This window comes from Panthera tigris, chromosome X, assembly GCF_018350195.1.
Source record: "Panthera tigris isolate Pti1 chromosome X, P.tigris_Pti1_mat1.1, whole genome shotgun sequence".
NCBI lineage: Eukaryota > Metazoa > Chordata > Mammalia > Carnivora > Felidae > Panthera > Panthera tigris.
Genome location: NC_056677.1, coordinates 123,630,761 through 123,656,878, shown reverse-complemented (window position 1 = coordinate 123,656,878; position 26,118 = coordinate 123,630,761). Strand labels below are relative to the sequence as shown.

At 48.5% G+C, this 26,118-nt stretch overlaps 1 protein-coding gene across 1 annotated transcript; it reads right to left on the bottom strand.

The window, feature by feature from the left end:
• Positions 1-14,871: 14,871 nt before the first annotated feature.
• On the bottom strand, positions 14,872-20,800 carry PRRG3 (proline rich and Gla domain 3). Its single transcript, XM_015543251.2, has 4 exons — positions 20,731-20,800; positions 17,977-18,015; positions 16,776-16,936; positions 14,872-16,389 (listed from the first exon to the last, which is right to left on the bottom strand). Exons 2-4 carry the CDS (start codon positions 17,981-17,983, stop codon positions 15,862-15,864), a joined length of 696 nt encoding a protein of 231 aa, XP_015398737.1. The 5' UTR covers positions 17,984-18,015; positions 20,731-20,800; the 3' UTR covers positions 14,872-15,861.
• Between the last annotated feature and the right edge of the window lie 5,318 nt (positions 20,801-26,118).

Sequence of the window (26,118 nt, the reverse complement as noted above, 5' to 3'; positions counted from 1 at the left end):
GAAAGGCAAAAACAGAATGGGAAAAAATATTTGCAAATGATGTATCTGAGAAGGGGTGAATATCCAAAATATATAAAGAACTTATACAATTTAACACTTAAAAAATCCAATTAAAAAAGGGGCAGAGGACTTGAATATACATTTTTCCAAAGAAGACATACAGATGGCTAACAGACACATAAAAAGATGCTCAACATCACACCTGTCAGAATGGCTAGAACTAAAAAGACAAGAAATAGCAAGTGTTGGTGAGGATGTGGAGAAAAAGAAACCCTCATGCACTGTTGCTGGGAATGTAAATTGGTAAATGTAAACAGAATTGAGTTTCCTCAACAAAGTTAAAAATAGAAATACCATATGATCCAATAATTCCATCCTGGGTACTTACCCAGAGAAAATGAAACCAAACAACAAAAAAAGAAAATGAAAATACTAATTTGAAAATATATGTGCACCCCTATGTTTATTGCAACATTATTTAAAATAACCAAATTATGGAAGCAACTTAAGTGTCTACCAATAGGAATATTGGATATTGAATAAAGAAGATGTGGCTTACAGGCTTCCAGTTATGGAATGAGTAAGTCATGGGAATAAAAGGCACAGCATGAAGAATATCGTCAGCAGTACTGTAATAGCATTGTGTGGTGACAGATGGTAGCTACATTTGTGCTGAGAATAGCATAAAGTATAAATCTGTTGAATCACTATGTTGTACATCTGAAACTAATGTAACATTGTGTGTCAACTATACTCTAATTGAAAAAAAAGTTTTTTAAAAAGACTAAGCCATCTCTCCCTACCTAAGATTCTGCTGTGCGGGCCTGCCCTGAAAATTTTGGCCTTGCTAGTTCCACAATGGCAGGAGCCAATTCCTTAAAATTAATCTCTATATACATACACATATGCATATGCATATACATACACATACATACATATCCTATTGGTTCCTTTTCTCTGGAGAACCCTTACTGATACAACCACAAAAGGTGAACCTTGGCTCTTGCAAATAGCCCTAGAGTCCCTGTCAAAGAGGAGGCTATTTGTAAAAAGAACTGAGCACAGCTGGGGCCAGGTGGAAGGAAGAGGAGGAAGCAGGGGGAGAAAGAGGAAGGGAGGAAGAAAAGGGTAAGAGAGAAAAGGGAGGGGCCGGAACTTGCTTGGAAAGGGTGGCATGGTCTGGGCTGCCTGTCCCCCTCCCTGGCCCCATCTGTCCAGCCCTGGGACTAAGCTCTCTGGAGCAGAGCTGACATGGGTCCTTCCTGCATTCCTGAAGGCCCTGAGGAAGCCCTTCCCAGATGAGTGGAGCAGCTGCAATGAAATCTGAACTTTCTGGAAGGCCACCTTAGGAGCAGAGAAGTGTGCTCTGTGGGACTCAGGAGCCTGGGAAGCAGGAACCATGAGCTTCTGCCTGGCCAGGGTTGCCAGACTGAGAAAACACAAATGTAGAATTCCAATTGAATCTGAATTTCAAATAAATAAACAAATAATTTTTAGTGTAAGTACACTCTGTGCAACATTTGAGACAAAGTTACAGTAAAAATTTATTCGTGGCTTATCTGGCATTCACATTTGACTGGGTATCCTTTATTTTATATCTGGCAAACCTATGCCCTGCCCATCCTCACCATGATCTCAAGATTTGACCTTGAGCAAGTCTTTCTTTTCTTTGGGCCTCAGTCTCCCCATTGGACAATAGAGTTAACAATCCCCTCCTTACAGAGTGGCTGGACTGTGAGAACACTAACAAAACCTTGCACTATTGGCCTCAGGTCAGATTAGTCTCTTAGTGCCAACTGGCCTTGACCAGTTGGGGCTTCTTGAGAACTAAGGCACTGGTCCCAGGTGTGTGCAGAGGCACTGCCTCCTGGTGGCAAAGGAACCCACCACCTAAAGTCATGCAAATTGTGTGGGCAGAATTCTTTCGCAATTCCTGTACTTCTATTCCCACCCAGAAACCTTGACATCTCACCATCTTAGTATGCCTACCTCTCTTGGAATGGGCACCACAGATGGCTAGGCAGTGGGGGTAATAATTTGCTGTTGTGACTTTGGACTTGTCCCGTAGCATAACTTTCTAGCATGCTAACCTTTTCCATCCAACATCATCATTTCCTTCTGAAATTGCCTCAAACTCTGAGTGTAAACACTCTGAAAAGTCCCCACCGTCTAGTGTGCCAACCTTGGGAGTCTGAAGGCCTAGAGCATCCGTAGAGTACATTCCAAGCCTTATCGGGGCCAGGAAGATGGCTCATGGCTCGTGTAGCTGGTGGGTTACAGAGACCTAGAGTGTAGTGAAAGGGTCCCAGAGAAGAAGACCAGAGAGCCCAAAGCTCTATCCACCTCGGAAATTAGACAGATGCCTTTGGAAAGGGGAAGGACTGGTCTAGAGAACATCTGGCTAAGATGCGTATATATGTTTGCAGTGTTTTAGACAAATGAGATCATACATTTGAGGTACGTGCAGTTCTGCAGTTTTTTTGTAAGTACATGACACATAGTAGGAAAGCCCTTATAAAAGCTTAAAAGAAAAACATACAGAAATGTGTAACCATACATGTACACATTTACATGAAGGAAAGTCCAGGGGATTCTTGTCTATCACTCTTTCTCTCTTTTTAAGGGTTTCATGGAATTTTTCCTCATTTTTATTGAGAAATATGCAATTTGCTTTTTAAGTGTGCCTTGGAGCTCGCCCCTGTCAGAACAAATCTCCCTCATGTCTCTCAAACACAGCTTTTGCTGCACAGCTGAGCCCCTGGTTATTGACCTGCTCATGGACATTTTGGGTGTCTAGAGCTTTTCACTTCACCTTTATACAGAATAAACAGTGATCATTCCTGGACATGCCACTTTGCAGGCGTGTAAATCTTTTTTGTAGAGCAGGTGCCTAGAAGTGGAATTGTGGGCTTCTAGGTATGCATGTTGACAATGTTTACTAATATCAACCAATATTGTCAAGCCCAGCCTAAGAGACTGCACCAAGTAGGACCTCAGTACAGAGAAGAAAGTTCCGTTTTCTTCATGGCCTTGTCAACACAAGATATTATGAAACTTTCTAAAATGCATCATTATGATGGGTAGAAAATGATATCTATCTCATTGTTGCTTTAATTTATATTGCTTTAATTATGAATAAACTGGAGCAATCTCTCATATGTTTATTGATCTTCTGTATTTCTTTCCTGTCTGCTGGAGGGCTTGGATCTTTATTAAAATAAGAGCTGCTTTATTAACAAAATGGATGGGGATGAAATCTCCCCCTCCCTTCAAGCTAAGCATCTCCAAAGAAAACATATCGTAGTTTTCCCTAAAGGTGATCACGAGCACAGAGCCTCCACTGGGAGCGAAACAAATTCAGTTAATTGCATCCAAGTTTGTGCTGAAATATAGAGGGCATCCAGCCCCCCGCCCCCAACACACACACACACACAGAGCAGGTGTCTAACTCAGGCCTGTTTGCCCTTGTCTTGTGTCTGTCTGTCTCTGTGCCTGCCTGACCACCTGCCTCCACCAGTGCGTTCCAACCACCGGCCTCTTCCAACAGTTCCACGAGCTGTGCACATGACAGTTTCCCAAAAAGCGGGGGGTCTGGAAGTCCTGTGTGCTGTCTGCTTCCACCTCCCTTGCAACAGTGAAGGGTAGCAGGAACCCAGGCCCAGGGTCAGTACACTTGGGAGTGATCTTAGCTCTGACACTGGGGCATCTTAGGCAAGTTGTTTCCCATGCTCTCTCTGTCTCCCACTCTTCCATGGAATATTGGGCTAAAACCCAGTTTTAAACTATGTTTCATGGTTTCAGGGGGGTGTGTTGGGAGTACCTGGGCTTCAAGGCAGACTCTAGCCTCTCTTCACATGGAGCAGCTCTGCTTTTATCACTTTGTTATATTGGGGTTTTATGAAAAAGACCATTCAAAGCCAATGGGTGCAATGGTCTGCTGCCTCCCAGCTCTGCTCAGAGCTCAGTTTCCGATAGCTATAGTACCAAGTCCAAGCTGACAATCCTGATTTGGGCTGAAAACCCAGATCCTATGCATCTGGGAGCTTCCTTTCCTCTCCACTTGCTAATGAATGTTACGAACCTGTAAACAATTCTCCTTCCTGCTCCTGGAAGCAGCTGGCACTGATGTCATCCCTGGACCCCCAGGGCCCTCCCCAACCCGAAGGGAAAGGGAAGGGGAACTAGCAGAGCCTTGCAGCTGTTCCTGCATTCCTTAGACTGGAAGGACAGAGAGGCAAACTGCAGGGACTGTAGCTAGCCCAGGGAATGAGGGCCACCTCATAAGCAGAGAGAGGGAAATAAGTGGCAGGAACATGTGGATCAGCGCTTAGGACTCATTCCACCCAGAGGTACATGGCCACTAGCAGGAGGTTACTGGAAGCACTTTGATTTCCAAATGTGGGCTCCTCTCATTCTGTGTGACTGTCTTGAATCAAGAGTGACTGGGTGCCAGGCCCTGAGACTAGGAACAAATTTCTCACCCTCATGGAGCTCATTCTTAGAAGGCAGATAGAAACAAGCAGACAGGCAGGAAGTCCATGTGTCTGTGGGGACAGTAGCAGGGGCTTATTTTTGTGACAGTCCTGCCCTTAATCTTAACACACTCTGCTTTCTTGGAAGTGTGGTGGGTGCTCCCTCAAGCTCTGCCAACCGAAGAGGAAGAGGCTGACCATTGTCCACAGCACTGACAGCCTCTGCACACCTCCAGGACAGCTCACTACTTCCTGAGAGGACTTGGACTGGGTGGAAATGCTGGCCATGTCCCCCAAACTCTGTCCAGTTTGGAGGGAGCAGCCCCAGCAGAAGTGGGTTAAAGACACTTAAACAGAGCCATATCCCAGGCTGATAAGCCTGCGTCTCAGCAGTTACAGTCCTCTCTGCGGCCCCTGAGGTTTTCCCTGCTGGAGCAAGCTGACTGACGAAAGGGAACTCGGAACTACCTATGCACGTGGGACAGAGTAGTACCAAAGAGCAAAAAGACTGGGAAGCTTGCCCCCTGGCTCCTTGTGTTGCCAGCGGCTGTCTCTGCTGCTGCTCCTTCCTTCTCCCTGTCTCTCTGCTGGCTTAAGAATCCCTTGCCCCGAGAGCTGGCAGCAGATTTGGAAACTTGGAGGTGGGGGGTTAGTGGTCTGCCAAGCAGTCACCTTTGCCCCATGTACAGGGACCCTTTGGAGGGGTGGGAAAGGACCTCTTTCCAGATCCCCAGAAAAGGGGTCAGACAAGGTGACCTCGCAAAGCCTGTGGCCTTGCTTGCAGCCTTTCCTGCAAGGTGACTCCTCAGATTGAAATGCATCTGCTTTCAATTGTTTCCATGTCCAATGACTGAAATGTGATGTGTATGTAAAATTCAGGAGGATCAGAAGCCAACGGAAAATGGCCAACAATAATGGACAGGTGGAAAAATGGTACAAAGTCTCAGACACTGACCAGCTCAAAAGCATAAGCAGCAGCCTCCCCTCCAAGCTAGAGAAAGAGGTGGAGGAGAGGAGAAACCCAAGATGAGAAACATAGTCCTGAGAAACTACATGTTTTTTCAGACCAGCAGATACTCTTCCCAGTATCCACCATTTTACAGATGGACAAGCTGAGTTCAATGTAATTGCCACTTAGCAATTCAGTGGCAGGACTTAGATGCAAACCTATGTCTTCAGACTGGTGATCCAGGGTCGTTGGTAGAATAGGACAAGGTCCCAGGGAGGAACTGACACAAGACAGCCTCAGCAAGCATCCTCTAGCCCCGTCCCACATTGACCTGCCCTTCACTCTCTAAAGACAGAGCCAGCAGGCAGGTCCTCACACAAAGGGCACAGACCACGGAGGATGGGGTGGACCAGAGACCAGGCTCTGCAGTCCAACTGTCCTCTCCCCACAACTCCTTGCGGTTGGAGTCCTAGCTCCTCACTTGATAGCAATGTGCCTCAGTGTCCTGTCAGGAAAAGGCAAGTTAGGAGACATGGAATATGAAGCATTCAGCCCCAGGCCAAATTAACACTTGAAGCCTAGCTGCTGGGATTCTCACAGAGGCTGCAAAAATAAAAAATAAAAAGCTGGCAGTCCTGCTAGCAAGGCTAGTGGCTCCCTGTGCTTGCATTCAACTCCAGATTTATCAGTGATCCATCTATGCATTCTCCAGGGCCTTCAGCTTCTCCCCTTGCCAGGATGATTCTCTTCAGCACAGAAATATTATCATATCTTTCCCAGCACGGGGACATTGGTTTCATGAGAGCAGAGACCTTGTCAACCTCACTCACTACTGTCTCCTATGCACTTAGCCCAAAGCCTGACTCATGGCAGGAGCTCATAAAGTATTTGTTTAATTAAAATGACCTGAATATTCAAAAAAAGTCTTCCCTTTGTGTCTTGTCTCATTCGTGCTACTGTCCTTTCTCAATTCCTTGAAAGTTTTGCCCCCACCAGGCACATTGTCTAGACTCTTTGAGAGAGAGACAGAGCATGAGTGGGGGAGGAGAAGAGAGAGATGGAGACACAAAATCTGAAGCAGGCTCCAGGCTCTGAGCTGTCAGCACAGAGCCCAACAGGGGGCTCTAACTCACAAACCTCGAGATCATGACCTGAGCCAAAGTCAGACACTTAACCGACTGAGCCACCCAAGCACCCCTGTAAAAGCACATAATGGAATATTACTCAGCCATTAAAAAGAATGAAATCTTGCCATTTGCAATGACATGGATGCACCTAAAGTGTATTATGCTAAGCCAAATAAGTCAATCAGAGAAAGACAAATACTATATGATTTCACTTATATGTGGAATTTAAGAAGCAAAACAAATGAGCAAAAGGGAAAAAGAAAGAGACAAACCAAGAATCAGACTCTTAACTATAGAGAACACAGTGATGGTTACCAGAGGGGAGGGGGTGGGGTGATGGGTAACTTAGGTGATGGGGATTGAGGAGGGCACTTGTGATGAGCACTGGGTGTTGTATGGAAGTGTTGAATCACTATACTGTACACCTGAAACTAATATAACACTGTATGTTAACTAAATGGAATTGAAACAAAAACTTTTAAAAACAGATGAAGCACAGTTGCTCACAGACACAATTCACAGCTATGGCAGCTTGATACTGAGACACCAAGTGCTGCTCCACGTGTGCACTGCCTCTGTAACATGTCACTGCAAAACAAATGTTGAAGGATAACCACTATTATCTCTTTTGGCCTTTTATTTTTTTGTAAAAGCAAAAATCTGCTGATTTCTTTCAGTTAGTGAAAACAAGCAGTAATGTAGGTCTTTCATAAAAGCAAAGTAGTGTAAAGCAAACTATTGAAAAGTGGGGGATACCTGTATTTCTGTCTATCTCTTGTATACATCTCGTACTGGTTCTGTGTCTCTGGAGAACCCTGATACAACCTCTTCAATATATAATTCAGTGTTTGAGCAAAAATCTTCTCAGTAGTCTACTTCTCTCTGTTTCTTTTGCCACTATCCTTGGCAATCCCACCAATGCCTCTTGCCTGGATGACTGCATAGCCTCCTGCCTTATCTCTTATATCCCGTCATGACACCTTCAGCCCATTCCCCACATAGCAGGCCAACTGATTGTTTTAAATATAACAGGCTTGGCCATGTCCTCTTGCTCCTCAAAGCAGTCCTCAGTGCCCTCCCATTCTCGCTAGGGCGTAAAAACTATAGCTCTGAATATGACCTTGGGACCTCACATGGCTGCCTTCCCTCTGCCTCTCCAACCTCATCTTGCACAAGGATTTCCCCTTATGATACCCTGGCTTCTTCTGTTTCCATAAAGGCTTGATGGCCTTGCTAGACTCTAGGGGTCTTCATATGCCATTCCTCTGCCTGGTTTGTCTTCAGTGCTCTTTGCCTGATTCCTAGTCATCCTTCAAACTTTAGGTTGGGCATGGCTTCCTCAGAAAGGCTTTCTCTGTCAGACCCTAGTCCCAGCACCCTGGACTTCCCCCAGCAGAAAGTTTGACATGCTTCATTGCTGTGGCTTGTCTAATGCCTCCACAAAACTAGGCCCAGAGCTCCAGAAAGGTAAGACCTAGAATGTTGCTGCACTCCCTACTGGAACCCTATGGCCTTGTTTGAAACAGGGACACCACCGGCTCGTAGAACATCATGTTCTGCCAGCACCTACCCCAGTATGCCCTTGTCAGTCCCAGAATTCGGGAGTGCTAGGACTGACCAGTCCACCCACTGTGCTGCTATGATTTACTGTAACCAGCCTAATATGAAATGTTACCCAGCCTCTATTTTTATAGCACATAAAGACTAGTGAAACTGAATTCATCATATAGTTTGAGCTCTTCAGAGAAGAGAAGTTGCTGAAAGTCACTGCTATTGTTGCTGCTGGTTTTGTCATTCATAAAAACAACATATTTTGTCTATAAAAAAATCTGAGGGGGAACAAAAATTTTGTCTGTTTTCAGGCTTTGGGTTCTCACATCACTCTCAACAGAGGGACCCTGGGAAAACTGTTCTGAAACCCACTTCTCTCCCAATTCCACTTGCCTTTTTGGCACCTTTGGCAACCGTCCCAGGCCTGTCCATTTGTGGCAGGGAAGAAACTGCTCTGGGGTCTTGTTTGAAACTAACGAGGTGCCCCTGTCTTTGCTAGTACCTAAGAGAAGTAATGATGTTCACCCACAAGCTTTTCCAGAGTGTGTATGATGTGCTCAGGATTGGAATAAAGAACAACAAAGACTCCCTCTGCTACAAGTGGAATGTTATAGGCTGAATTGTGTCTCCCACCCCCTCCAAATTCATATGTTGAAGTCCTCACTGCCAGTACCTCAGCATATGATTATACTGGGGGATGGGATCTTTAGAGAGGTAATTTAGGTTAAATGAGATCAAAAGAATGGGACCTAATCTAATCTGACTGGTTTCCTTACACCCAGAGGAGATAAAGACACCAACACACACCTAAGGAAGAGCATGTGATGACACAGGCAGAAAAGGATGGTCTAGAAGCCAAAGGGAAAGGCCTTAGAAACCAACCTTGCCAACACCTGGATCTCAGACTTCCACCTTCTAGAACTGTAAGAGAATACATCTGTGTCTTTTAAGTCATCCAGTCTGTGGCACTTCATTATGGCAGCCCAAGTAAACTAACACATTTGAAGGTTGGGTTCTGGTTGGAGAATATAATCAATCAACACATTTTATTTCATTGAACACTGACTGTGAGCCACCATGACAAGTTCTGAGGAAGAACTAGGGAGAAAAAACTTTTACAGGTTCTCTGCCCTGTGGAATTAATAGTTGGGCAGGAGGAGGTGTGGGGATGCTGGAGGGTTGGCGAATCAACAAGAAAACAAAAGCAAACTGACCTCCAAAAGAGACCAGCACTGTCATATGAGTGGCTCGGGGTGGGGCAACCACTGAAGACCTGAGCTCACATGATGATGGCAGCACTTCCTGTCTGTGAGCCCTTGACCAAATGGCATACCTCTCTGTCCTTGCTTCTCTCAGCTATCACAGGTTTGTTGGCAGGACTGTCTCAGTTAATACATGTGCAAGGCCTGGCATACCCTAAGTGCTCAATAAATGCTGATTATGATTAGTTCCAAGCACAAGTCATGGATCTTCCCACTATCCTTTCATCCCTTCACTCTGTGCAGTCTCAGACCAGCTCCTCAAAGGCTTTGGCAGTAGTACGGGATTGGGGCTTAAGGAAAGAATGACAGAAAGGATTCCAAGCCACACCCAGGAGCACAGTATCTGCACCCGCCTGCCCCGCCCCCCTGCCCTGTTCCCTACTATCACTCCTTTAAATTCCTGCCCCTGACTTGCCCTCACCATCCACAAGCAATCACAGTGTCTTGCCGCTAGAACCTGTGATCTTGTGGTATAGCAGGTAAAGAGAGGGAGACCCAATCCCTTGGATGGTGTCCCAGCAGGACTTTGGAAGCCAGGGGTCTCTCTCACATACTGGCTTCCTTACATGGGCTACCTTGAGACTTTTAAGTCACTGCCTAGAATTTTTGTTTCTGACAAAAAGAACCTAAAGTTCAAAACCCATGTTCAGAATGTGATCCCATGTGTGTACTGAAGTCTGCTTGAAGAGTATTCATTTAACTTCTCAGCATCCCTAGAACGTTGACATTACTCAACAAGCCAGTCTGGGATAAGAATGGAACCCAACGCTTCTGGTTGCTATTTCTGGCATGTAGGCTACATATTCAATCCTCACAGGAGGTCTTAAGTTTCACTGTCATTTTCTCAACACTTCCATGGCTTTTCCTATTAAAGGGTGGATTATTTTCATTCCTGGGGATTGGCCCAACTTGCACTGGTGATATCCCATGGCCATATCTCATCCCACACCAATGCTGGGACTGTTTGTAGCTAAGACTATGCTTCCACCAAGGGGAAGCTAAGGCATCATTGCCCTCCGAATAGTCTCTGAGTCTTGCCATCCTCAGAATTCAAGAAGCTGAACCAAGGTGAAGCCTGAGTATTAAGTCCTACCTTCACAGGATACAGGGAAAATTCTCTCTCTCACCCCTCCCCCAACTCTGAAACCAAGCCAGGAATCCTTCTAGCAAGAGACACTTCTGTGAGTAACCAGGGATCAGGTGACAGGGAAGTTGCTAACTTGATTTGTGACAGACTTTACTAACCTCATCCCAGGGGGATGGGTCAAGAGATCATCTTACAAACATGAGGACAAACTTTAGGACCCAGGATCCCTCTACTTCCTGCTTCTAAACTGGTTTGGGCTGTTTCCTTATCTACAGTCTGACTTTTGGAAAAAACAAGTTTTTTCCAAAACAAAGTTGATGGCCCACAACCATCAACACCTCCTGCAAGTTTGGGAGTCAGCAGGGATCCAAGACCTATGAGGACAGGACACAAGTGAATGCCAGGTGCTCTTTATTATTATTAATTATCTTTTTGTACAGAAAGAGACAAAATTTAACAGCTAAACTCAACAATTATAAAAAGAGAGAGAGAGAGAGTGAATTAGAAGCAAGTGTGTTTGTTGCTCCCAGGCTCCAGTGAAATCCTGACATACTACTGAATGTACAGATTTTCCAGCTGACATGGGTCAACACATGAATACAAGCACAGTTTAAAGTGGTATCAAAATTAATCCATTTCACAGTAATCATGTCTATAAGCTGAGTTGCACATATCAGGGTTTCCATTGTCACAAATTCACAATCACAGAGTGAAATAGCAGGTGTGTTCAGGCCTGGGAAAGTGGCATCCGGAAGGAGAGAGATCGGGAGGCAAAAGCAGCGGTGGGATTTGTTCCAATCTTGAATATCTGTGTTAATGCTCAGGCTGGGGGCGGGAAAAGGGCAGGCACTGTTCAACGGTCAGATGTCTCAGTACAGTGGAACAACTGTTGAGGCAATGAGCCCGAGGGGGTGTGCTATTTGGATATCTTTGTCAGAGAAATTCCTGCTAGAGAGAGACTCACCGCCCACAGCCTGTGAAAGGAAAAGCTCCGTATGTTTAGTATTTGGGGGCAAATGATGGGAGTGGCCAGCTTGTTAGCGAAACATCTGCTTTACAGAATATTCAGCAAGATACACAGTTATATTACTTTACATTGCAAGCTAGTTCACAAACTATGTTATTCATAAGGTAAATAAAAGAGAATGAAAAGCTGCAGCACCCAACATTCCCACAATGGAGAGAGACCAAGAGATCATCCTATGTGGAAAGAGCCTCACACACAAGAATCACTGAACCCCAAAGCTGAAGGCACGGTGAAGGGATCCCTGATATCTTGAGCCTTTTATTTGAAAAATGTGCTCATTTTAACTAGATCCCTCTTACATATATGACCCTGAAAATTGAGTAAAGGGAAGAATATTTCAAAAATTTCTACAGCGCAAGAATCACAGATACCATGAATTATCTTAAGTTGTGATTTTCTATAAATTCTGAATTAGTGGGCTTCAAATTAATAGGCTTTTACCATAGTTGCAGGCAGTCTGATTACAGTACTTTGAAATTAGCTAATTATACTGATTAGTATGAACAGAGTTCAGTGGGGAGAATGTGCTTGTTTCTGAATCACACACTGAAAAGGTTTACTGCCCAGCTCTCCGTCTCAGCCTTGAACATGAGAGCAAGACACAGCACACAGGCACACTCCTCAAAACACAGAGCATAGGTGAATATGAGAGCCTCCCTCTCTCCCTGTCCCCTCCTCCCCTCCCCCCAGACAAAAGAACAATCTAGAGGCAGTGTTGTTTTTTCCTTCTTCTCCTGGGATGCCATTTTCTTGTCAAAAGATCAACCCGCAGCCAGAGAGGAACCATCTGGCTCCTACTCCTTAACAAAAAGACACTTTCCTGTCCTGAATTCCTCATATTCAGGCTACTAGAAAGACAACATCCAACCCTTTGGGCAGATTCCTGTTTTCCCAAGCACCCTAAGGAATTCACACTAATGGCAGTGGGAATCGCCAGCACAAAAGGAGGTCACTGGCCTCCAAGTCAGCCTGCTGGGTGTTACTGGGCACCGGTGTGCCTCACTCTTTCCCTTGTGCTTTCATTTTGAAAACCCCAGGTGATGGGGAGCAGCGCTGGAGGGACATGTTTGTGACTCTTGTTTTAAAAAGTCTTAAAAAGTTTTTGTTTGAAAACAAGCGACAGTCATATTTCAAGGAATTTTTTAAGCCTTTTCTCTTTTTTCTTAATGAAAAATATCTAAATAACTAGCCCCACCATTATGAAAGTCAAGAGTCACATATTTTTTCACACAAAAAAATAAAATTAAAAAATAAAATGGTCCAGGAGTGCTTAGATTTTCTTCAGCTGTTGATAACAGAATAGGAGCCGGGGCAGAGGACACTGTGCCAAAAGGACATGTGAGAGGGGGTCCCACAGGGCAAAGGCCCATAGGATGGAGCTGCTTAGTCTTCTCACAAAACTTTTTATGAAGTGGGGACATAAGGTGGTGACTTTGCGGGGCTTGGACAGCTAATACAAGCTCTCCTCCCTCACGGCCCTGTCAAAAGGCTGTCCAGCCCCAGGAGGTGACATTCCTCCCTTCAGACCGGAACCCTCCTAGTACAAATATAGCCACACACCAGCTATTGTTTCAGATAAGCATATGAGAAAAGGCAACGTGCACACATGTGCAGGCAGGCACACACACACACACACACACACGTCCAAAAACAACAAAAATGTGGCTACTACAGATTTAGCATTGTATCAAACCAACGTCCATACAAAGACAGAGTTTGAGAAGATATATACAGGGCATTCGTAAAAGCCAAATGTGCACCGCGAGGAGTTATGACCATTGTATACTGTACAGTCTTTTTTCTACAATGTACCGCAAAAAACAAAAACAAAAACAAAAAACGTCCCAGAGACCACGGTGGCAAGCCCACCTGGAAGAATGCTGCCAAGCACCTGAACAGAACACCCTAGGACCCTAGGAACTGCCTGTGAGCTCTCCCTGTAGGCCCTCACTCAGCGCCTGAAGGACATAACACATGCTGTCCTCCACCAGGCCAGGTTCCTGCTTCCTGCTCCCTCCCATCTCCACCCAGCTTGGCAGGGAAGGGCTCAACAGATGCCAAAGGCAGCAGGCATTCCTTGACATACTCTTTTTGGCTCTGGTCATTGGGGCCAATGCTTGGCTCTCTTCTCAGTGGGGAGGAGATACATAGGGGTAAGTGACTCCTCCCATGCTCCCAGGTCACATGCAGGCACCTGCCTGAGGAAGTACTGGGAAAGCTGGGCTGGCCCCTGAGCTTCAGGCTGCCCCAGGTCCTCCAACATGACCAAACACGACTGACCATGGCCTCCATCGTGGTAAAGCAGGGCCTTTGTAGGCCAAAAATACGTTTGTGAGGAAGGGTAGGAGTGCAGTGTTAGAGGCCCAGAGGGAGGAAAACAGGAAGAAAGGAAAGCTGGAATGCCACCAGGTCAGCACCTTGGGCATCAGGGAGCTCTCAGAGAAGGACGGGACAGAAAGTCTCAACTGGCAGGAGACCAACTGTCCAGGTTGAGACTCAACATAACAGTCACACGAAGGCCTCCACTAAGACTGGTCCCCTATAAGCTACACAATTCTAGAAGAATCTTCCCAAGGGAAAACTGCACTGGCTCCCTGGTGCTTTAAGAACTGCACAAGCATTAGCTCAGTCAGCCTCAAATAGGCTTGGGAGGTAGGGGGAGGGATGGAAAACCCCAGCCACCGAGTCAATTTTTCCAAGCTGGTGGACTCATTGGGGTAAGAACAGAAGCCTCCTAACTTGAAGCATGTCCCTGGGCAAGTCTTCAGGACTGGAGGGGCCTCCAGAAGTCATCTGTGGCCTCAAGGCAGGGCTTCATTCAGAGAATGAGGCCTGATGCCTGCCTCGGAGAGCTGTTTTGACAGAAAGAAGCTTGTCTTCTCAGTGGGTTTGAAACTGCTGTGGTTGCCAATGACCCTGGCTGTGCACTCTTTTGGGCCCCACAAAAATTTGCTACATTTTTTAAAGCACCACAGACGAAAAATGATTTGGCACGGAGGCCAGGAGGATGGACATGCAAGGGTGGGGGAGGCGGTGTCGAGAGTCTTTCGCATGGTCACGGACAGTTAAAGGCTGGGTCACTTCTGCCCCCCCCTACTGTCCAAAGCCTCACTGAAATGCACAGGCAGCCTCTGGGCCACAGAAAGGGGTTATTAAAAATGCCAGCACCTGGCAACACCCTGGATAGGCCTTTGACCCCAGGTCACAGGCTTCCCCATCTCCCCCGTCAAGAAATTTCTAAAAAGGGACACTTCAGGATCTTTTCCCCAGGTGGGCACTATTATTAAGGAGAAATCAATCATCTGAAGTTCAAGTTCAACTCATTGCACCTACTTGTGAAAAGGGAAAAATCCTAAAAGTTCAAAGCCAGAAAGCACAGTGCTGAGGAGGCCAAGTTCATGGGTTTAAGCATCCCATGGGCCAATCAACCTCATTAGGAGAAAACTTCAGCTCTCTGCTCCAGCCTGTAGCCCCAACCACACAGAGGCCATGGGCTTCCCAGGCAGGGTCACCAGCATTAGTTTTTCCAGGGCTATAATTGGGCTCATGCCAGCAGGTAGCAGTTTTAGCACAGCCAGTACACATCTGGAAAGCCAAGGTCTTCAGGAGGCCAAGCACACTAGAAGCAGAGCTAGCCCCCAGGATGGCAAAGTTCATGTGGACCTCGTGTTCAGTTTGGCAGCCAGGCCCCTGCTTCTCATCCTTCACACACCCTGCCCTCCTTCCAGCTTGCTCTAGATATTCCTTTTAATCTGGAGTAGGGGCAGATGTTGGGGCAGGGGAGTATCACAGAGCTGACTTCCCCCAGTCACCTATAAATGGCCCATTATATTGTTTTGTTTTATTGTGTTGGTCATTTATTTGTTATTACTGTTTTTGTTTTTTGTTCAGTCCTGTCCCTGTCCTCAAAATGTAAGCAAGGACAGAAAGCACAGGACTGTTGAGGAAAGGGTGTTGCTGAAGGGCTAGCTTCTCTCCCTCATCTCTGTGGCCTAGGCTTCCAAACACAGACAGGTCTCCAGCCAGCTGCACAGCCCCAGGGCCTGAGCCTATGGACATTCTGGCCACAATCAACTCAATGGGGTAATACCTTTGGCATAAGAGAAGCCAGTTCCTGATGAGAGGACAGCATGGCAGGAGCATGGGAGCTTCTGGAAGAGCTGGACTCTCTGGCCTGTAGCTCTCCCCAGGGGCTTTGACGCAGGTGTGTTCCCTACCCCCCTCCACCTGTCTCTGACAACTGACTTCCTACAAATCCACGGTTAGGAAATTATTTGGCAACAAGGAGGCTAAGGCTGTTTTGTGGTGGCACAGTCTTTAAGAAGTTAAAAATAAAATAAGAGACCCCTGAAAGAGGCTTTCACGCTGGACAGGACATGAGTCCTACTACTTGTCTGAGCCAGGGTTGGTGGCCACTATCTCCTCATATTTTGGGGGTGGGTCACTGTAAGAGACACTTGCCTCCTCACTGCTGCTCTCCTGGGGTGCAGTTACCTCCTCGTAAGATGGGGGAGGGGTGGCACTGGACAGCCTGGAGAGAGAGAGCTCAGGGAGGTAGAGGGTGCTCTCGAGGCGGACCGTGGTTCTGCCCCCTCGACTAGGCCCCAGCACCACCTGAGGATTGCTCCCTGCCTCACGGTGCACAGAGGACTCCCCCTGGCTATGCACAGTGCCCCTGTACACCATGACCCGGGGGAGGCTGTGCCCTGCGCGACTGGCTAGGTACCGGTTCTGAGCATACGAGGGGTGATGTCGTGTGGCTTTCTGCAGCTGGCACCTCCAGATGATGAACAAGGCAATGACAATCAGCAATGCCACCCCCAGAAGGGGAACAACCACATACATGGCATCTGGGCTTTGTGTAGGGTCTCGAACTGAGTAGACTGCATTCGGGTACCCCTTCCAGAACTCCATCTACAAAAGAAAAATGGCCACTTACATTTATATGCAAGAGCTCATGCCCCAGCTGGACCTCATAGACCTTCAGCAAGTCTGGTGTGTTTGGCAGGGCCTGCGGCTGCTCCCCACCCTACTGCATCTTACTGGCTTCTGAGGCCTATCAGAGAGGCTATGTAATGCACCCAGGATAAAGGACAACGCTCCCAAGTGAAGAGGTCCCCATAATCAGGCAGCTGGGACTCTGAAGACATGTTGTCTGTCCTTCTATGGCCCCAGTGGCCCTGCCTTAGACTGGACTGGCTTTCCTTTATTGCTTCTGACTGGTGTGAGATACCAGGGCCTGCTTTTGTTATTCCTGAGGCTCCCCCTGCTCCCAGAAGCTACCCCAGGACAGTACATGCCGTTTTCTCTTTGTCCTCAAACACCTCCTTGACCTCCTCGTAGCTGCAGACCTCCTCCATGCACTCTCGTTCGATGGTACCCTGGCGCAGCTCCTCCAGGAATTCATTGGCACGAGGGAACCGTTTCAGGACAGAATGGGCATTCTTGGCCTCCAGAAACACTGAAGAGAGAGCTGCACTGAAGCCTGGAATAGGAAGGCACCCAGGGGCTCCTTCAAACCAGACTCAGCCCAGACACAGAAATACAGTGACAAAGGAAAGCAAGACACTACCAGTGGGCAAGACACCACCCCAGATATGACTAGCCCTTTGTAAAAGGGACGAAAGTGCCAACTTTCTGTGATACCTTGATGCATCTGCTTAGAATACCATGAACCCAGCAAGATTCAGGCCTCTGGTGTTATGGAGGAAAATGGGATCTGAGAGGGAGGTGCTTGTTGCACAAGAACAATATACATGAAGGATTTTGAGTATTGTAGTCAACACAGAGAAAGTACCCAGTATCTTCTGCCTCACCTCAAAAAGAGACATCAGAGCCCTTATCATGAGAATTGGCTCCCCTATAGACTGATGCTGGTGACCAATACCAAATCACCCCACAGCAGTCTACCAGGGTGGCGTCCGTCCACCTGAATGGCCACCTGTGCCGTCATCAACAGCCTAGCCCCAAACAGTCTACTACAAACCCAATCTGGGCTATATCAAGGCACTGGATGCATACGAATCTAAGAGTGCCTCTGGAAAGAGGGTAGCAGGGAGAATATAAGTCTTTGTAGACTGGGCACAGATGCTTCCTGTAAAAATGTCATTGAGTGCTAGCCATATCGACTTATTCCAAAGGAAGGGACACAGCTACAGTCAAACTACCTGGCATAGTATCAGCTATATGCCTCCGTAAGCCTGAGCTCGGTCTCCTGCCAACCAGCCCCTTGCAGTGAAGCAAGCAGGGCTTTACCAACAAGCAGGTGCCCTTTCCTATGGCCTGTCATAGTAGTTTCTCTCATAGTGGACAAGTGAGCACATACTCCAGAAGGGAACCAGAGTTGAGAGGATAAACCTGCTACCCAGACGATGAGACAGGGGCCACAGGGACACACTCAGGACGGGAAAGCTGGAAAGGACTTGAAAAGTAAGCATGCACCTTTCCTGTGAGCCCCTGGGTAGGCCCTTCACCCCTCAGCCTGGCCCCTGGAAAACTCACCTGCCATCGCTGCTCCCTTAGATCCCGTGTCTCACTTGCCTGGCAAAGGAGAAAAGCAGAGTCACAATTAAATCATACCCCCAAAGCCTACAGCGCACCAGTTTGACCCTGAGATGTGGTCCCTACCCCTGCTGGCCTGGTCAAAGGTCAAAACAACACCTCATGAGGCACATTACCTCCTGGGCCACTCACAGCTCTATTACTTCCCATACTTCCCCAAGCTCTCTTTCCAGAGTTACCTGCCTGAGGCCCAGCAGAGCCCAAAGCTAACCTTTGGGCTCTTTCTCCCACAGACGGATTCTGAGGGTCTAGAAGACCTAAGGGTTGACTTCATTCTGAAAGAAAGAAAGAAAGAAAGAAAGAAAGAAAGAAAGAAAGAGAAAGAAAGAAAAAGAACTTCCCACAGGCCAAGTTTCTTCTTTCCTCACCTCTCTCCAAAAATCTTTGCACTTTTGAATTGGAAAGGATCTCAGAGAGATGGGGTCTTAGGTGAGGCCAAGCACACCAACAGTGTCAGAGACAGGATGCTAACTTTGCTCACAGTGGTAAGTGCCAGATACCTCTAGGGACAAGCACGCTCCTGGAAAACAGGCAGCATGCATTGAAGAAGCAGGTACTGGCAAAGCTTAACATGGCAACAACAACTACCTCAAAAGTCATGGCCCAAACCCAGGTGACTCACTGTGTTTGTCTGCACCAGACACAGTGCCCAGGATTTTCTGAAACTAACTCTCTCTCTCCTCTCCTTGCATTAAGGAACACTGCAGTGGAGTACCAGGACAGTGACTGGCATGACCAAAACTGAGATGCTAAGTCAATGCAAGGGTTGCCTCTAATGTGAGCTATTGTCCAAAAGCCTCACTCCTGCTCAGGAATTATCCAGCCACAATGTAAACCATAGCCACAGCACACTGCTCTCCCCCAACACAGACTCCCACTCATGCACGTATTCCAGAGCACTGACCAAGCTGTCCACATCTGGGAGCAATCACCCTGCTGCTCCCCTCCCCAAGAAGAAGCTCTGGTTTTATGACTAACAGGATGTAAGACACGTGAACGGTGTAACCCGCTATGCCGCCCTTTTTGCCTAGGCTGCCAGGAAGTTCAGCGTTAACATTGATCACCAAGCACAAACATTCTAGAAGCCCAGCTGTTGAGCACATATGCTTCTCCTTTGCAACAGGGCATACATTTTTCTATTTAGGTGGTCAGAGTCTTATGTATTTTTAAAATATACCTTCTAATTCTTTTGGCAAACAGGTACGATATAAATCATAAATAAAATTAAAACTAAAGGAAAAACAGCAAATATAACATCCATCTATGGAAACACCACATCAAGGGGGATTTTGTCTTTTGAATTCCACAACAATCCCACCCAAAACTATCAATGAGTGAACCTGTCAACAGATGGGTCTACCATTGTAAGATAAGTTGGCCCTCAATGTTTTAGAGTGAAGACGGAATATTAATCCTAATTCCTGCTTCATTATGGATCTCTGGGGTTCCCCTAGGGCCAATGCCACTCATGAGGTGAGCCTAACAGCAATGGTTTTGACTGAATTAAATACGGAGCTGTTGTGTCAGGGTATGAAAAGAATGAGTAAAGGCTGTACCAATAAGTGAAGATAGAAAAACATACGTTTCATTTTTTATCAAAGAGAACTGCAGTGTTGTTTTGTTCATTTGTATGTGGAAAAATTACATAACAGCTTACGTATAGCAACCTCTTGTCCCAAACACATCCGACTTTGGTGCATGCACACCCACACATGTCATAGCCACGGATGAGTGTTCTCCTGACACCTGATGAAGTCATTAGTTCATTTTAAGCTTCAAACAAGCCAGGAACTCCCCCCAAACAGCCCACAGGGCATGGCCCACTCCATTAACAATTCTGTAGTCACCATCACTGCTGCTACTGCTGCTGCTGCTGCTGCTGCCATAAAGCCGCCTCCCCCTCCTTCCCCAAAATTTAGCGCCCGCTTCTTCCCCTATAAATACACCATCAATAGGGCATTTCTATGGCAACAGCGAGGAAGCGTGAGGGCTCCACGACAGAGAATGCTGCTGCAGTCACGCATGTACATGTCCCTCCTACCCCTGGTGGATATTGTAAGGCTGATTGTAGGCCGGAGGAATTTTTAACCCACTCCCTTCAGGAACACAACTGAATCCTGAAAGCCTGGAAAGGAAGGAAGGCAGGGACTGGCCACCACCAAGACCTTCCTTAACCTCAGCCTGAGCTGAAGCTTCCAAATCAACAGCACTGTGAAACATCACTCCCAAAGTCCCTCGCATGGGGACAGGAAGCCATCAGAGCACCGGGTGTCCCAAGAGGTGGCCTCCACACCACTTCTCCAAATCCTCACCCTTTTCATTCCCCTCACTCAGAGCTGGTCGCCAGGAAAGGCTTCTGTGATCAGCAAATCGCATGAGTCATCAACCCACCCAGTGACATGGAACTCCCAAATTACGCTCAAACTCAAACTCTGGGCCCTCCTTGTCCCCTTCCACTCATGCCAACCCCTAAAGTGCCCATCCTTGCCCACTGTCGCCCGCCAGCAGCGCCCTGCCCACGAATTCCAGCTCCTGGCCCAGCTAGACTCTTCTCCTGGGTCTGCTCAAGACCCCAAACGCCTTGGCCCGTTTGGGCCTCCAGATCCTCCCCCAACAGTGCCCCGCGCCCAGCTCAGTGGCCCTGGACACAGAACCATGCCCTCGGGCTGGAACACCCAACCCAAACGGCCTCACCGTTCTCTGGGCCCAGGAGGCGGCCGCCCAGTTTGCGCACGCAGCCCTCCACCTCGCTGCGGTGCCTCTTCCAGCAGGGCCCCTGTCCCCGCCCACCTGCTCCCCGTCGGCCGAGCCCCCGGCCCAGCCCAGCCGTCTCCTCCCTCCCTCCCTCCCCGCCCGCCGGCCTCCCGACACCCCGGGGGCCCCCAAGTCGGCCCGGCCAAGGCCAGGGCCGAGGTGCACCTGGAGCTCCCGCCCCTTGCAGCCGGGCTCCTGGGCCCTGCCCGTTACCTCGGCACCCCCCTGCCCCTGCTCTCCTCTGGGGACTCCGCCGCTGCCCGCCCCCACGCCCCGCTGCGCCAGGTCTGGCCTCGCGCCCCACGCCTTGCGCGCCACCCTCGAGCGCCACGACCACCGTGCCCTGATCGCCAGGCCGCGATCGTCGCGCCGCACCGCGAGCCGGGCCGCCAGGCCGAGGACAGGAGAGGGGTGGGGGTGAGGAGAGCGGGCCGAAGGGGAGGGAGGGCGGGCCAGCAAGCTGGGCCGGAGGGGCGGCGGCGCGCACCAAGCACCGCGCGCCCGCGCCCCAGTCCGCCGGCGCCGCCCCTGCCCCCGCCCGTGCCGCGGGGGGCGGGGCCTGGTCGGCGGGCCAGGGGCGCACCAAGGACCCCTGGCCAAAGGTGCTGGCCCTGTCGTGCCTCCGAGCGCTGGCCCTCGGAAGCCCAGGCGCTATAGCGGGCTGGGGCAGCCGCTCCCAAGGCCCACGCGCCAGGGGGCCCCGCGCAGCGAACCCTCCCCAGCTGTCCCCTACCCAGGCTCACCTGTCATTGTGGCCAGCCCGCCCCCGAGTGCCAGCCGAGAAAAGAAGGGGCTCAGGCCAGCAGCCTGGGCCCACCTAGCAGGGCTCCAGCGAGCCCGCAGAAGGGCTGGGTTGAGGCTGCGTTCTGCCAATGACTGGGTGACCTTGGCTTCTTCACTTACCTCCTCCCCACCCTGCCCTAGGACGGCAGGCTTCTTTCCTGTCAAATCTGGTAAATGGGGAGAATCCTGCCTCCCTCGCGGGGCTGCAGCGAAATAAAGGAGGAAATAGGCTTGGGAAACTCTTAAGGCGCAGAAAGGGGAGAGGAAGGGGAGCGCCGGGGGTGGGGGTGGGGCGGGGAGGGGGCTCAGGAGGCCGCGCTATGGGAGGTTCAGCATGACAGGACCAGATGCTGGTAGATGACACTAGTCCAAGGAGAGCCACGCAAGGAGGTGGAATGCTGAGGGAGGGCAGGACGGTTCTGGGGGAGCTCGGGGTATGAGTTTGCCAAAGCTTCCGAGGAGGGGTCCAGTGCACCCTGCTGGGTTTTCTGGGTTCTTTTTGTTCTCTGCACCTCTGGAGCCCACTTTGCAACTGGAGTGGGTGCCCCACCCCCACCCTTTTCCCTATTCTGGTGTTTGGGGCAGAATGATCCTGAGAAGGCATGCCCTGAACTATCCCCCACACCCATTCCAGGCAGAGAAACACCAACCTGCCCTGCCGCCAGGGACATGGAAAATGGGGGGGAGGCCTCCATCACCCCAGACCTCTCCCAGTCCAGCTCTCAGAGCTCAACAGTCCCTCTGCCCCTCCCTGTCCCTGCCCTTCCCTCTCCTTCCCCTTCCCCCACTCCTAATGGCGCTTGCCCCTCCATATCTGCCGCCTGTTCTCAGAGTCTTCCTCTGGCTTGCTTGCTCTTGCAGGGCTACAGAAGCCCTTTTTTTTCCCAGTACAGCCCCTCTATGTTCTCCTGGATGAAAGCAGGAGGGAGGGCCACACTCCCTGGCCTGTGGGGCAGGCTTTCATGGAAAAAAATCAAGATCACCTGGGGATAGGAGTGGGGCTCCTTTGGGGCCCCAAGGGCTGCATATGTTTTAGAGCTCCCCTCAGTTCAGGGGGAGAGAGCTTGGGCCCTTGTTGGCGAGAGAGGTGGTTTGGATCTCTTCAGAAACTTACTTCCTGGGTCTCCTAGCCCACCACCAGGTCTCCATGCCAATCTTAACCATGTGCACAGGTAACTGCACACAATTTTCAATGTGTGAGGCTAAGGTCTGTGACTTTTGCACTTCTCTCAGCACCCCCACCGGAGCTTCTAGTTCCCTCCCTGCCCAGAATGCCTTTCCTCCCACTCTCAGCCTCTGTGCACATGCTTTCATTCTTCCCACATAGCTCAGATGACATCTGTACTCAGGTCATGCGGGATTCTCTGCCCCCACCCATGCTGACTGTTCCATTCTCAGCACTCTGTCTGCAGATGCCAAGGGCGGGAAGGGAGAAGAGCAGCCCTTCTGCAGCTTGCTGTCTGCTTCACCACTTGACCAGACCACAGATCAGCTGTGGTCCTGAGCAAGTGACTTAACCTATCTGCATCTCAGTTTCCTTACCTGTCAAAGGAGAATGATGATAATAGTACCTCCCTCAAAGGTTGTGAAGAGGACAGATGGGATAACACATCAAGTGTGCCTGGTGCTGAAGTATGAGCCTAACACAGGTCAGCTTTTGCTGGCAGCCAACTGCGTCAAGTTCGTTCCGTTGCTCACCTGAGCTGCACGTTTTCCTCCTCTATCTTGGGGTCAAGGACCTTGTTTCTTCATGTGTCCCTTGCATCCAACACAAAGCCTCATCCACAGCAGGCTCACAGATGCTAGCAGTGCTGAGGTCAGAGAGGCCCAATTTATGTGAGGAGCTGGACTGAAAGTCAGTCTTCAACTTACCACCAAGATGTTTTTCCCAACACTACCAGCAGCTCTGGCCCCTGCTTCCTCCCTGAGGTGAACCTGGGTCTTGGCTAACTCCAGACCTTGGCTTCTTCGGAAGGCTTTCTAACTCCCTTCAGGAGGGCTCTAGGCACTCCCAGGGACCACCTTGGGAGGGATGAAGGCCTCCATCCTCCCAAAAACTGCTTTGAGACCTTGGTCTGAATATCCCCTGGTCTGCACCAGGTGGGAAAGGCTTGGTCACTGGCTTCTCTGCCTTGGCTAGGCATGTGGCAGGTTGGTATGCTCAAGGAGCTTTATTTTCCAACCAAATTGCACTTCCCCCAGATTTTTGGTGCAGTCCAGATCCTCATTATCCAAATCCTAGAGTGATGCCATAGTCTCCCTGTGAGCTCTCACTCTCTCTCTTTCACTCTCTCTCCTCCATCACAGCTAACATGCACCCTTCTCTTATTTGCTACACTGGTGATCTCAACAAACATACCTTGGCACACATCCAAATCACATATGTAGGGCACTAAGTATTGTGGGAGGATCCACCTCTGAAAGAGTGTACAGTATAGTTGCTAATAATAATAAAATATGGCAAAAGGCGGATCATATTTCACTAAAAATTCCCAATACAGTAGAAGAGAAAAGACCTTTTACCAAACCTTCTCCAAACTTTTCACCTGCCTCTGTTCCTGATCCATATCCCATCATGCAGGACCAGCTTCAAGGGTGCATTCTCTATACTTGGTTTAAGGTTCTGCTGTCTCCATCTTGGAATTCTTTTTGAATACTTTTTGAAAAAGAGACATGCATTTTCATTTTGCACTGGGGCCCACAAAGTATACAGGCAGTCTTGCCCATTGGTGACATTCTCAACATCCTCGATCCTATCCCAGCATCTGAACCACCCTACTGCTCTCCTGATTCCTCTCCTCCTCCCCTCTGTGAGCCGTGGCCAGTCCCTCCTTTCCTCACGTCTCAGCTGCACTGATTCCATCATCTTCCTCCACATGGCATCTCCCTAACCCTATCCTTGTGTCTCTTCCTTTGGCTGAGACAAGTACCCTCTTCCAGCCTCACTCACTTTTGGCACCTCATTCTCTACCCAACCCTCATCCATCTCAGAATTGAACTCTTCTATGAACTCTTCTGCCCCCCTTCCCTTTATATCCTCACCAAGCTTCACCACATCTCTGAGTCTAAACACTGATCCTTAGCCCATAAGAGCCCCAATTCATCTTTGTACACTGATTAACCAACTAATCAAGTATCATGAGCTAAATTGTGCCTTACCCAATTCACATATTGAACTCTTAACCCCCTTACCTTAGAATGTGACTATATTTGGAGATAAGGTCTTTACAGAGGTCATTAAGTTAAAATGACATTATTGAGGTAGGCCCTACTCCAATCTGTCTGATGCCCATATGAGAAGAGATTAGGACACAGGCACACATATGAGAAACCATGTGAAGGCACTGGGAGAAAGCAACCATCTAGAAGCCAAGGAGAGAGGCCTCTGAATAAACCAATTCTAACAATGCTTTGATCCCAGACTTCTGGCCTCCAAAATTATGAGAAAATAAGTTTCTGTTGTGGAAGCCAACCTGTGGTACTTTGTCATGGCAGGCCAAGCAAATTAAGACATCAAGTATTTACTCAGTGCTATTATGTGCCAGCTAGTATTCTAGGACCTGGGATTACAGGAGCCAATAAAACAAACAAAAGGTCCTATCCTCATGAAGTTTAGACAAGAAAACAAAGAAGTCAAAGATATGGGATGTTAAGTAATGATTGGTGCTATAGAGAACAATGAAACAGAGAAGGGTCTTGGAGTGTGGAGTATTTAGATACAGTGGTCAGGGAAGACCCCACTGAGGAGATGGCATTTGAGTCAAGACCCAAAGGATATGAGGGGCCATAATGCTCTAGGTTGTGGGATCCACATGTGCCAGAGCCCTGGAATCAGGGGCATGCCTGGCACATCCTGTGGGCAGCCAGTAGGCTGATGTGCTGCACTGGAGGGACTGAGAGAGGAGGACAGTGGGGATGAAACTAGGGAGGCTTCAACAGAGGGTGATGAGAGATTGTGCAGGGCCTTGCATCCCATTGTGAGGCCTTTGGCTATTAGAGTGATATGGAGAGAGCTTGAGGGGCAATGTGATGTCTATTTTCATACAAGTGATCACTCTGGATGATCTCTAAGAAAAGGTTAAAGAAAGACAAGAGTTGAAGCAGGGAGACTATTTTGGGACTCTTGAAATAATCCAGGTGAGAGACAATGGTGTTTTACACCAAGTGACACAGTGGAGGCAGTGAGAGGTATGCAGATTCTGGATAGGTTTTGATGACAGATTGGTATTAGGCTATGACAGAAAGACAGGAGTCAAGGGCAGCTCTCAGGGTTTAGCCAGAGGAACAGGAAGGATGAAGGTACATTAACTGAATTGAGAAAGACAGTAATAGGATCAGTTGGATGAAGGAGTGTGGAGTTCAGGGACAACATCAGTGCTACAGATATAATTGGAGAAAGAATACCATGTACTCAATATTAAAAATCATGAGACAGGATGAGGTCAATCATGGGGTGAGCATAGAAAAAGCAAAGCAACCCAAGAACCAAGCCATGAGTAGCCCAACATTTAGAGGTGGGACATATGAAAAGGAACCAGCAAATGA